Source organism: Phragmites australis, chromosome 12 (genome assembly GCF_958298935.1).
Source record: "Phragmites australis chromosome 12, lpPhrAust1.1, whole genome shotgun sequence".
NCBI lineage: Eukaryota > Viridiplantae > Streptophyta > Magnoliopsida > Poales > Poaceae > Phragmites > Phragmites australis.
Window position 1 is genome coordinate 32,971,473 of NC_084932.1, and position 12,728 is coordinate 32,984,200.

Below are 12,728 nucleotides of genomic sequence, written 5' to 3' on the forward strand. Positions count from 1 at the left end.
GAGAATTTTAGTTTAAATTCTACACAGGATTTTTTGGTAAATTTAATTAAAATGGGTTGCACATGAATTATGGAATACGTACAAAAAAAAATTAGAATTTTTGGAGCAACAAAACATCATTATTTTGAATAGAAAAGATATGAGAGAAAATTGAGGTAAATGTCTAGTTTTACAATTTATTCTATCATGAGTCTATTTATTTAATTTTTTAATAAAAAAATATAAAAATAAAAAAAAACTCCCACCCAACATCATCTCCCTCCGCATCTTCCCCGCAGCCCAGCCCCATAAGGAGAGGAGAGAGCAGCAGCACCACCACCACCACAGCCGCAACCCCAATCCCTCCCCACCGCCACCACCCCACTCTTCCAGAGGAGCGGAGCGAGCAAGAAAAAATTAATGGCTTCCGACGGCAGCGGCGTGGTTGCCCTTTACGGCGGCGGCGGCGGCAACAAGGTGAAGGTTGTGGATGCATCCTCCAAGCCCCCCGTCGCCACCTTCTCCGTCAAGGTTGGCCTGGCCCAGATGCTGCGCGGCGGCGTCATCATGGACGTCGTCACCCCGGACCAGGCGCGCATCGCCGAGGAGGCCGGCGCCTGCGCCGTCATGGCGCTCGAGCGCGTCCCCGCCGACATCCGCTCCCAGGGCGGCGTCGCCCGCATGTCCGACCCGGGCCTCATCCGCGACATCAAGCGCGCCGTCACCATCCCCGTCATGGCCAAGGCGCGCATCGGCCACTTCGTCGAGGCCCAGATCCTGGAGGCCATCGGCGTCGACTACGTGGACGAGAGCGAGGTGCTCACCCTCGCCGACGACGCTCACCACATCAACAAGCACAACTTCCGCGTCCCCTTCGTCTGCGGGTGCCGCGACCTGGGAGAGGCGCTGCGCCGCATCCGCGAGGGCGCCGCCATGATCCGCACCAAGGGGGAGGCCGGCACGGGCAACGTCGTCGAGGCCGTCCGCCACGTGCGCTCCGTCATGGGCGACATCCGCGCGCTCCGCAACATGGACGACGACGAGGTCTTCGCCTACGCCAAGCGCATCGCCGCGCCGTACGACCTCGTCATGCAGACCAAGCAGCTGGGCCGCCTCCCCGTCGTCCAGTTCGCCGCGGGGGGTGTCGCCACCCCGGCAGACGCCGCCCTCATGATGCAGCTCGGCTGCGACGGCGTCTTCGTCGGCTCCGGCATCTTCAAGAGCGGCGACCCGGCGCGCCGGGCGCGCGCCATCGTGCAGGCCGTCACGCACTACAGCGACCCGGAGATCCTCGCCGACGTCAGCTCCGGGCTCGGGGAGGCCATGGTCGGCATCAACCTCTCCGACCCAAAGGTCGAGCGCTTCGCGGCACGCTCCGAGTAGACTCCTCCTCCAACCTCGATGCGTCCTTCATCGACTCGGGACTCTATCTCCAATCCATCGTCGCTATCCAAGAGGTGAAAAAAGAACGAAAGCTCAAAATAAAAATCTCTTCTTTATTTGTTTGCTTCCAATATGATGTGATGTGTTGTGTCGGGAACAAAGAATCCCCTAAATTCACATTGCTATGCATTTTGCATCGAGTTATCAATGCCAATCTCCTCCTCCCCTCTTCTTCTCTGAAGTGAAATGTTCGTTGCCTATGGCACTTGTTACATGAGTGTCACAGGTTGCTGCCGATATACCTGCCCTTGATCTGTATGCCTGATTTTCTATTAACCATGCACTCAGGTCAGTTCTCTGCTTCCTGACGCGAAGAATAAAAGAAATACTACAATGGAATTGCTTATGATGCTGTTGCTAGTTTGGGGTGTCATGCAGTAATAACATTTACAATGGAGGGTGTCAATTACAGTAATAACATCTTACGCTACTGAGCTAAAGAACATTGATATACCATAACCTAGAGAGGTAGATGCTGGTCTCGGCCGTCATTGCACACGTTGTATAATGGAATCTTGTTGATGAACGAGTCAAGACAGAGATAATGGTCATGGATCGGCCCACTCGGTTATGCAAGTTTAGTCGACTGGGCCCTCGCTTATGCAAGTTTCGTGCTCTGCTGACGACAAGGTACCCTCAGCTTCATTCGGTTCAGGTGATGACAATGGAATTTTGATTGCTACCCCATTTGTCACACACCAGATGCAAAAAATCAAGGGTGGTGTTCAATCACCTAATAATATTCAGCGTTCGAACACCGCCAGCCACATCATCTTGCCATTCCTCCACCGCCAGCTTAACCAATTCGTGCAGCAAGCTATCGCAACTACAGAAGAAAAAAACGAGAAAGAGATCCCGAAAGCTATTGCAGCAAGCTAATGCTATTCTTCCTTGCTACTCTCAAGACAAACAACATCCTTATCCTTCTTTTGCCTCTTTTTAGCTCCATTTTCATCGCTGGCCTCCTTACCTCCGTTAGTTCCTCAAGTAATATGGGACCGCATCAGCTCAATGATCCTGCTGCCGTACTTCTCTGTCTTCACCTTCCCTATAACCTTCTCTAGCTGCACAAGATGAAATGCCCATGTTATATATGTCCCGCAAAGATACACTTGCAACTTGAATCAAACCTCACCTCAGCCACAGTGGTTGGTTTCTGGCAGCTCAGGGGGAAATTTGCTGCGCCGAAAGAACCGCATGGGGGAATATGCCCCCATTACTGGAGGACAGCTCCCTACGCAGTTCATCAAGTTTAGCTTCCAAATTGCTCATCCGGCTACGTTTTGTGCCTTCGGATCTGGAACCTCTATCTGGAGAGGGAACATCAATCTCAAGTTTGACCACTCGGTTCCCTGTGTAGCAACAAACGTACTCATGACCACATTCCATAATTCTCCAAACGAGTAAAAATATGAATGACACGACACATATATAATGATTTGCATGCAAGACTTGAGAGAAAATGTAGCTTTACCTTGCAATGCTGGCTTCCACAATGGTCCTAAGGTAACATTCGCGTTGGTTGAATATGCTGTATGCTGAAATTCTTCCTTCTAAAAGTGGGAAAGAAGAACCTTAGCAATCATTGCTAGTCCAATCAAAGGTCGTTGAGGCAAATAATGTCAAACTCTAATGTGTCACAGAATACTCGAACATTTGCAAACAGTTAGATGATGTGTAAAGGATACATGTAAAAGATGTTTCTACCTCCACGTCCCCACATCTCCCCACTTGTTATAGGATGAGCACTGGATGGAAGCATTTGTAAAGTGCATAAACTTTGATTGCATATACATTACAATGTAGAAGCAAAGGTTGAGAAATTTTCTGTAGCTAAAGTTGTTAGTACCATAGCCATCCCATTAATAAAAACAGTATGCAAAAATATTTACAACAAAATGGCATCGCATATGTTTACACTAGCACAAAAAATGTTTTAGTGGTTAAAGAAAAAAGTGGTAGCATCAAATGCTGCACCAATTGTTTAAAAGTGTGAAAAATGTGTTATGCAATTTTTTTACGAAAAAGGTCAACACCACCATTTTTAGTTATATATCCATCTACTAGTTCCCCAGAACTTTTTTTATTAAAAATGATAAGTTTGATCCATCAGAATGATAGTTTTCTAATCTCAGGTTTGCACTCAGGTTCCTTACACTTAATCTGCTCATGCCAATTTCGGACTTTCCCTGGCTGGTCATAGGAGCTACAGCATTAGCAAATTAGCAACCACTGGAATATGGTCACTTTTGTGCTTTCTTAAAACATGCTATTTCTACAAGGTGTGAAGATATGGAACCTTTCTTATAAAGAAAACTAAAACTAAGATCAAGCAAACCGAGAACAGATATAAGCTGACAAGTTTTGGTATCCTTCCATAATGTGGAATTTTACCACAATCTATTTTCTGCAGCCTGGTTGCAATAGTTTTTAAGTTCTTCTTTAACCTTCCAGTTGATGTAATTAACATTTACAGAAGGATGTTGAATAGCAACAATATTATGTGGTTTGTTAGATGCATAATAGAGACCATAAAATACACTAACGAATTCACTTATACTTGCAGTGGACACATATACCAAAACATGATCGAGTATAAGGTGGACTATCAATTGCTCAATTTCTTCTCTTTTAAGATTAACAGCTTGATTGGAACCACCTGCTGAACATATCAACTGTGATGTAAGATTGGTTGAAATGATATACTTCAAAACTTACATTAGAATAGACCTCTGGATGATGATTGATGATATAATACTTAAGACACAGAACATAAAAAAAAGAGCAACTTATGGCATCATAAAAAGATTGTGTTGAGGAGATATACCTAAATCTTTCCACTTTGCCTTGAACTTATCCACCAGCTGCAGTAGTGTAGCTCTTTGGTCATTAAGTTGCATGTCGTGTAGAAGTGAAACGATAATCTTGGCATGGTCTGAAACAAGAAGTCACAGAAATTACTGTGGGAATATGAACAAAGAGAATGCATGAAGTTTTTCGAAATAAAAGAATATGTATGAGAAATAATATCATCTAGATATAAACTGAAAAAAATGCAATTGGTAGATTTCTGAACTGATGTAAAATCATCATACAAGTGGCATCTATATCCTTGAGCTCAATGATGGAAGCGCAATTGTCACACGCAAAAAGAAATTCTGTAAATATGGACAGTCCAAAAGTTTAGCTCCTGATAATGAAGTATCGAGAAATACCATTGCAGTCCTGCAGAGTTTCTCCAAAATGTCGGAAAAATGCACCACGGCGACAACTCCTCTTAGACTGGGACAATAAAAAACCGTCCAATCAGATTATATTGACAAATGCACTGTAGCGACAACTTATTCCTTTGTTTCTTAAATGCAAAGTGTGCTAGAAGCCCTTCTATAATTTGACATGATTTGGTCGATCTTTGAGATACAACATCCAAATTCAGTCTAATCCAACCACCAACTATCTTTCCAGTAAAATGAAAGTCTAGTATAAAGTGTCTATACAGTATACTGAAAATCTGCCTAAAAAGTTATTCCCTTGATTCATTTTTACTTGACGTTTTAGACCAATACACAGTTATTAAGAAAAGGCGAAAGATGGTATCACCTAAATCACGACTTCCCTTCCTCACTCGGGCACCCAGCTTTCTTCCTCATTCTATCTCTTCCTCGGACAAACGCAATCCACCCCATCAGAGTGGCCGATTTCACCACCGGAGCGGAGGCCATCAAATGAATTCACACCTCTTCACATCCGTTTTTCCATTCTCCCCTCCTGATTTTTGAGCTGTAGATCAGGCAAAAATTGAGTCCTGATCAGGTAAATTCGTACGATCCTATGACTTAGAGTCGCATTAACAACCATGGTGGGTACTGAACAAAGGGGTTGAATCATGAAAAACCGCAACAAAACACTAATGAGGTAAGGGCCCTTTAGGAAGATACCACCCAGTGCACACATGGAATCCATGCTGATTGCTTTTTTAAATTATGAAGGTTAATCATACAAATAGGATCATCCGTAAAATAAAGATAATGCAGCAAGTACTGCCAGAATGTCCACAATGCCAAAATGTCCATAAGGCCTATTAGACATAAGGCACTGTTTTAGGGCGCGGAGCAAATTTAAATTGTCATTGAATTTTCTTGGGACGGTTGTGATCCTTCAAATCCGCCCATCTTGTGATTTTATATATATTATGGATATGGATAGGCGTTTCTCTTCACAGAATTCTACATCATCAAATAAGTCAAATAAGAAAAAGTGCACAGTAGAAGACCTTCGCAATTTTGCTTTCCGCTATATGAAGAACTGTTGTTCTATCTTATTCTTTTCGAGAGCCTATGACTATGAGTATCCTGTTAATTCATGTGGCTTTCTATGCTAATCTAGCAAATTTGTGGAAGTTGAAATAGCTCTGTCAACAGTTCATGCTGTTCAAAGTAGTACAGTAGCCAAAAGGTAGGTTGACCCTTCACATATTTGTGCTGCTTCAGTGGCAGCGATCTGTAACAGTGCTGTACAATCACTACCCAGATAGGTAGTCCAATTGGCATTGATAAACAGCCATGTGAGACATGACTGACAGAAAGGCTTGATTATACAGTTGTTCGTAAACTGAAATCAATGAAATTTCATGTAGAGGGACTTAGACAAAGAAAATCAAATAGAAGATAACCTTATACTAATTCACTTGGCACTCTAAAGATTGGCCATAGTATCTCTGAGGATTGTGGGACTTTACCAGACAATATTCTTTTTTGGCTTATGTTCAGGGGCCGGACAATCAAGCATCTTGTAGGCTGTAGCTGATTGCCCTGTTCGTGTCAGTAGTTTCATTCACTAGTATTTCAAAGCTAAGCAAGCCATCTACAGCAATTATTTCGAACAAGGATAATATGTAAAAAGAATTCCATGTTAGAAATCCATTGAGCGGAGCACTCTCTACCAACCAATTAGCCGGTAGCAGAAAGGGGATTGCCTACTGACGATACGAGCTAACCTACCTGACCTCTTGTATCGTCTCATCCCAATCCCACCCCTCGGTTTCCAATTCCAACAGTAATAATCACAAACAAACAAACATAAATACTTCCTCCAGAGTGATTGATTCATCAATTCTAGCAAAGCAAAGGATATAGTGCAGCGGGATCCTCTACAATATTGTACATGCAAAGGAGAGGAAGAAGCCAAGCCGCCAAGGGGGCCGAACTCTATCAGTTCAAATTTCACAGTAAGTAGATGAGTGATAAATCTGCTTCGCTTGGGTAAACAGTTCGATCAATAGCTAAAGTCAAAACACACACATCGCAGGGCTACCAAATATTTTATCCCATGACTTCAAAACTACTGTAAAAAAACACCAGCTCGTCGATCGTTAACCGGTCCAACAGGCGCCTCCTCCTCACTACTCATCGTCTTCTTCAAACTTAACATCAGCGTCCGTTTGTAAGAACGCGTCAAACCTGCACATGGGTAGACATATTTTGAGATGATACTATTAGGTCAATAAGAGGACAGTAAACACAAAATACCTTTATTCAATGGGCTGCTACTTTTCTTGACAGTAATTTACTTTTCATATATGTGGGTCACCCCAGTCTGAGCTTCCACATACACATCACAAAACAAAGACGTCATCACCGGATTAACTTTTTTTCGTGTCAAACTCTCTACTAGAGAAGACAGGTTCAGTTTTCACTACAACTAAAATTTTGTGAATATCTATAACACTTTATGGATATGCATGTACCTTGTCTGCAAATTTTGAAAGGTGATGATGCGCGTTTCGGCACGTTTTGAAGCATTGCTGGATACCACGCAACTGATCAGCCAGATTCCTATTATTCCCTACCCAATCCATTAAACCATCTCTCTGCTTTGCATAGTAATCCTTCAACTTCTGTGGGTTTGACTTGACCTCCTACTTTAAAGCATATTCTCTGCAGTCTGTTATGAGCCAATTGCGCTGGACTCTCTTACCCAATTCTTTCCACCCAAGGAAGCTCTCTTTCTGTTGCGATGCATGGTTCATGAGATCAGCAAATAGAATATCCATCATGTGGATCTTTCCCTCAATAGTCATTCAGGCAATATGATTTTTGTCGATATCACAGTTCTTAAGAGGATCAATCTTAGTCTCCTCGACAGCCTTGAAAAGACCCAGAATATGTATCAGATCAACAGGGAATTTCGCTTCAGTCAGACCAAGTTTATTGAGATTGTCAGTAATGATTCCAGCAACTTGCCGTAGATTTTTCTTAGCTTTTTCAACAGTATAATTTATTAGCTTGACGCCTAGGATTCTCACCATGTTGCCTTTGAAAAAGATGTGTTCTTCTTCGATCTTTTCAAAACAAGCCATCGCTTTGAAATTCTCTCCACTTTAAAGCATCGCATTGAAATTTACTAGCTTGATGGCGGAGAGAGAAGTGGAGAGAATTTCAAAGCGATGGTTTGTTTCGAAAAGATCGAAGAAGAACACATTTTTTCAGAGACAAAATAGTGAGAATCCTGGACGTCAAGCTAGTAAATTATACTGTTGAAAAAGTTAATAAAAATCTATGGCAAGTTGCCGGAATCATTACTAGTAAACTCAATCAACTGGGTCTGGTTGAAGTGAAATTCCCTGTTGATTTGGTACATATTCTATGTCTTTTGAAGGCTATTAAGGAGACTAAGATTGATACTCTCAAGAACTACGTCATCGCTAAAAACCATGTTGCCTGAATAGCTGTTGAGGGAAAGATCCACATAATAGATGTTCTATTTGCTGATCTTATTAACCATGCATCACAACAGAATGAGGCGGGAAAAGGCTTCCCTGATTTCAAAGAATTGGATAAGAGAGTCTAGCACATTTGGCTCATGGCAGACTGCAGAGAGTGTGGCTTAAAAGAGGAGGTCAAGTCAAACCCGCAGAAGTTGAAGGATCACTATGTAAAACAAAAATATGAGTAAATGTATTAGGCAGGGAACAACAGGAATCTGGCGGATCAATTGTGTGGTATCCAGCAATGCTTCAAGATATACAGAAACGTGCATCATCATCTTTCAAAATTTGCAAACAAGGTACACGCACGTCCCTTAAGTTTTATAGAGATTCACAAAATTTTAATTGAAGTGAACTGAATCTGTCTTCTCCAGATGAGTGTAGGGAGTTTGACACAAAAACAAGTTGATCTGGTGGTGACATCTTTGTTTTGTGATGTGTAGTGGAAACTCAGACTAGGGTGACCCGCGTATATGAAAAGAAAATTATTGTCAAGAATAGTAACTGCCCATTGGATAAAGAAAAGGCTTCATACGAAAGATATTGTGTTTACTGTCCTCTCTTATTGACCTAATAGTATTATCTCAGAATATGTCTATCCATGTGTTGGTTTAGCGCATTATTCCGAGCGGAGGCTGATGTTATGTTTGAAGAAGGCGATGAGAAATAAGGAGGAGGCGCTTGTTGGGCCGGTTAATGACCGACGAGCTGGAGTTTTTTTGACAGTAGTATTAAGGTCATGGGGTGAAATATTTGACAGCTCTGTGATGTGTGTGTGTTTTGACTTTAGCTATTGATCGAGCTATTTATCCAAACGAAGCAGATTCAACATTCATCTACTTGCTGTGGAATTTGAATTGATGGAGTGTGACCCTCATCCCCTTGGCGGCTTTGCATGTACAGAATTGTAGAGGATCCCGCTGCATTCTATCATTTGCTTTGCTACAACTGATAAATCAATTACTCTGGAGGAAATATTTATGTTTGTTTGTGATTATTACGGTTGAAATTGGAAACCGAGGAGTGGGATTGATATGAGACGATAAAAGAGGTCAGGTAGGTTAGCTCATATTGTCAGTAGCCAGTCCACTTTCTGCTACTGGCCAAATTTGTTGACAGAGAGTGCTCTGCTTAAATGGATTTCCAACATGAAATTCTTTTTACGTACTATCCTTGTCGAAATAATTGTTGACATACAAGTTGAAGGCCGGATCTCCATTTCTAGCTTCGCCCATGCCTATAGTTACTCTACAGAGAGAAAAAGATGGCGAGTTAGACATCGTAATTAGGGAATTTCACCACCACTACAACCACAACAAAGACTTTTAGTCCCAAGCAAGTTAGAGTAGGCTGGAGATGAAACCAAACATAAGCCAACATAAAGAATAGACTTTACCTGAAACATGTTAAGCTTATCCTCGTCCAGAAATATATCGGATGTCTCTGAAGGATACATTCTTACTGGCTTCAAGACAAAGGAGGTCTTTATCTGCTCTAATTTCATCCTTTTATCCTCCGGATCTGTCATAGTTTGTATCTGCATTTAAATCCGTCATAGTTTGTATCTGCATTGAATGATTGAAAAATAAATGTTAATCTTCTAGTGTCAACCTTGGCGGGACTCTGATGCCTACAGAATGGGAAGAGAACTTTCCCTTGTGCTCAGCAATGAGTCTGGCTAGAGTAGGCATTATCCTATTGTGCTGGATTCAGGGAAGCTTCAGATGAAGTGACAGAAACATTTTAATTTTGAAAAAACAATGGTAACTGGAGGAAAGCTTCAAATAAATAGTGCCAGGGAAATAGGCCAGCAAATCTAGTATTCTAGTGTACGCTAAGTGTCTTCAGCTATGGATGCCTGGCATAACTCACTGGTTTTGACAAGACAATTTCTGAAAGGATAGAATGCAAATATAGAGAGTGAATATACGAAGGAAAGCATTCATCTCGTGCAACTGATACAAGAGCTGGATAGGCTAAACCTACACCATAATTTTGGGTGAATGGGGACTACCAATACCATAATTATAAACTTTAGGTTACTCAGAGCTCAATACATGCGAGGGGATTTTTTTTATACATCTGATGTAAAGAGAGGGGGGAGGGGGGTCACAGCTATGGAAAATTTACACAAGGTTAAACAGATGTTCAAAATTTCATATGGGAGCTGTTCATGAAGTTCACCAAATTAAATGTCCATGGATTACCTTATAGATGCGCATGTGAAACTTTTCCCCTGTCCTTGTGAATGCATACAAGAAATCAGCAACGCCGTCACAGGATGGGTCCTGTCGACCAAACAGCTGTGAGCGAGAACGAGATGAGTTAGATGAGCTATGCACGCTATATACTATTGCTATGTATATTTGCATGTAGGTTCTTTTTTTTTACCTCAAACAGAAGCGACTTGACACCTTCCCATTTATCACAATCATTAAAGCCTTGAGAGAAAGCTACCATTGGATTCTTTACCTCCAGATCGAGTGAAGCTCCAAGGACTATGTAATTTACAAATTAACAAGCTACTCGAAAAAAATACATATAATCAATAGAACAAATTAGATACTTCATTACCTGCAAGAAGCTCCAACTTGATTTTCAGTTCTTTCGCTCTGTTGCTCACCCACAGAAAGTACCGAGTCATTTTCTTTATCCCACTGTCAAAGATCTAAAGAAAATTAACCTAAAAAGATTAAACCGAAATATACAAAACAAGAGTTTCAGTAACTAACCTCCATATAAAGCCCATGAGAGGAGCTAGCATCCTCAGGTACCTCAGCCTTGTCATCAGTAGTGTTAAATCCAACCTTCCTTGTCGTAAACAGAGCAGCTAGTGCTGAGAGCTGCTCTGCATGCCTACAGAGATTATTAGTGAGCAAAAAGCAAACATAGAGTATCAATGCATACAACAAAAGGAAAAAGTAGCAAAATTAACCTTGTATTTAAGTTCCATCCGTGTCCAAGTGATACCACTTGCTGGAGTTTGGGTTTCTTGATGGCAGGCTTAGTATCCTCCTCATCCCTGTCCCTCTTCCCATATTTGCCTTGTCCTTTCCCTGCCATGACGCACACCTACACGTACCACGAATCAGTTGTATGTTACAACGGTTCGTACTGCTACAGGTTAGCTACATAGAAGACAAGTAGAAACAAAAAAAAAAGTAGCAATACAAAAGGCAATAAGTTAACTACAGTTGTAACATTTTTGCTGCTTGCCTTTTATACATATAAAAGGTTAACTACACCGACAAGCAGGTTAACTACAGTTGTAATGTTTTTGCTCCTATTAGTCAAGTAGTAAATTGTTGAGGCAGCCACCTCAAGTAAGCTACATCAGGCAAGAAAAGGACCGGACATCACAAAGATCACCACAACATCACACACACTTGTTGTCCTATCCACACAGATGTCATCATCAACCAACCCTATTCATGTCATGCCAGTGTCATCAACCAACCGTTTTATGACCTCATATATTGCTACAATTAGTTAAGGAGTAAATTGTTAAGCCAGCCAACACAGGTAAGCTAGCTGCATATAAGCCAAGAAAAGGACCTGATCCAGGAAGATCACCGCAACATCACTCCACTATTGCGTATTGGGTCATAAAATTAGATAAGGACCAAGAGTGACCACCTTCGGGTCCGCAGGATCAATGCAGAGGCTTGTTCCGAGGTCCAGGTGGCCCGTGGCAGACGCAGCACAACTGGAAAGAGGGGGCTCATCTTCCCCTTTTTCCTCTTCTTCTTCCTCTCCCTTATCCATGGCAAAATATTGGAGGGGGGCTCCAAGGATTGCACGTCGGGAGGGGGGGGGGGGTTGGATCCCTGGCCGCCCAGGTGGTGGATCCGCCCTTGAGGCGGCGGCAGCGGCCTAGGTCTAGGCGCCGATTTCCAGGACCGGCGAGGAATAAAAAGGACAAGCGCATGGGTTGGGTGTCGAGGCGAGAACCGTTGGAGAAATGGCGGGTGGAGAGGGCGGAGGATAACCGCGCGGGGGGGGGGGGGAGGCTGTGATAGCGGAGGAACCCTAAGAGCATCAACAGCTGCGCGCGGGTGGCGCGCGCTAGCAGGCAATCGCGATGGCGGGCAGCGCGAGCTGGGGCGGGCGCAGTGGGAGGCTGCTGCGCGCGGGCGGGCGGCACGCACGGGGGCGGCAAGCACAGGCGGACGTGTGGGGCACGCTGCATCCGGGACCGGCGGCGAACTTCGGTAACCTCTCGCTCTCCCGTCGCTCTCTCTCTCTCTCTCTCAGATCCGGCAAAATGAGCTCCTTCAACCGCAAATCAAAGGAAAAATGGAAGAGAGGAAGGGGGAGGAGAACGAACCTACAGTGGCGGGAAGGGAGAAGTCTGTGGCGGCGATTGCTCAATAGCGAGCCTCTCCCGCTCACTAGGTGTGGCGAGTGACGCCGGCCGGATAGCGAGCCGCCAAAAGTAGGGAGGCTGATAGGGGATCGGTTGGAGCGCTGTTTTGGAGGGTGTTCGATAAAAAATAAGGTAGCGAGTCAGATAGGGTATCGGTTGGAGTTTTTTGTTTTT

The 12,728-nt window shown here is 43.3% G+C and overlaps 2 protein-coding genes across 11 annotated transcripts; one reads left to right on the forward strand and one right to left on the reverse strand.

Moving 5' to 3' along the window:
* Positions 1–250: 250 nt before the first annotated feature.
* On the forward strand, positions 251–1,848 carry LOC133887125 (probable pyridoxal 5'-phosphate synthase subunit PDX1.1). 2 transcript variants are annotated; one of them, XR_009903524.1, is made up of 2 exons: positions 251–1,436; positions 1,711–1,848. XR_009903524.1 is itself a non-coding variant. In XM_062327048.1 (1 exon), exon 1 carries the CDS (start codon positions 400–402, stop codon positions 1,360–1,362), a length of 963 nt encoding a protein of 320 aa, XP_062183032.1. In that variant the 5' UTR covers positions 251–399; the 3' UTR covers positions 1,363–1,603. The 2 variants fall into 2 exon arrangements, 1 of the variants encoding a protein (XP_062183032.1); XM_062327048.1 differs by lacking the exon at positions 1,711–1,848 and having other exon boundaries at positions 251–1,603.
* A 316-nt stretch (positions 1,849–2,164) lies between these two features.
* LOC133887126 (uncharacterized) lies at positions 2,165–12,506 on the reverse strand. Of its 9 annotated transcripts, none has more exons than XM_062327050.1 (14): positions 11,825–12,503; positions 11,124–11,260; positions 10,921–11,044; positions 10,763–10,856; positions 10,580–10,686; positions 10,396–10,491; positions 9,585–9,725; positions 9,357–9,436; positions 6,161–6,881; positions 4,638–4,704; positions 4,250–4,357; positions 2,897–2,975; positions 2,558–2,774; positions 2,165–2,486 (listed from the first exon to the last, which is right to left on the reverse strand). In XM_062327050.1, exons 1-8 carry the CDS (start codon positions 11,951–11,953, stop codon positions 9,410–9,412), a joined length of 855 nt encoding a protein of 284 aa, XP_062183034.1. In that variant the 5' UTR covers positions 11,954–12,503; the 3' UTR covers positions 2,165–2,486; positions 2,558–2,774; positions 2,897–2,975; positions 4,250–4,357; positions 4,638–4,704; positions 6,161–6,881; positions 9,357–9,409. The 9 variants fall into 9 exon arrangements, with proteins under 9 accessions (XP_062183034.1, XP_062183037.1, XP_062183036.1 ...); XM_062327053.1 differs by lacking the exon at positions 4,250–4,357 and adding an exon at positions 5,023–5,202 and having other exon boundaries at positions 2,558–2,732; XM_062327052.1 differs by lacking the exon at positions 4,250–4,357 and adding an exon at positions 5,023–5,202.
* Positions 12,507–12,728: the final 222 nt, after the last annotated feature.

Coding starts and splice junctions, on each gene's coding strand:
- LOC133887126 (XM_062327050.1), bottom strand. CDS start 11,953: ATGGATAAGGGAGAGGAAGAAGAAGAGGAAAAAGGGGAAGATGAGCCC. Junction 11,261..11,824: donor TTGATCCTGCGGACCCGAAG/GTGGTCACTCTT, acceptor TGGTACGTGTAG/GTGTGCGTCATGGCAGGGAA. Junction 9,437..9,584: donor ATAAGCTTAACATGTTTCAG/GTAAAGTCTATT, acceptor TTCTCTCTGTAG/AGTAACTATAGGCATGGGCG.
- LOC133887125 (XM_062327048.1), top strand. CDS start 400: ATGGCTTCCGACGGCAGCGGCGTGGTTGCCCTTTACGGCGGCGGCGGC.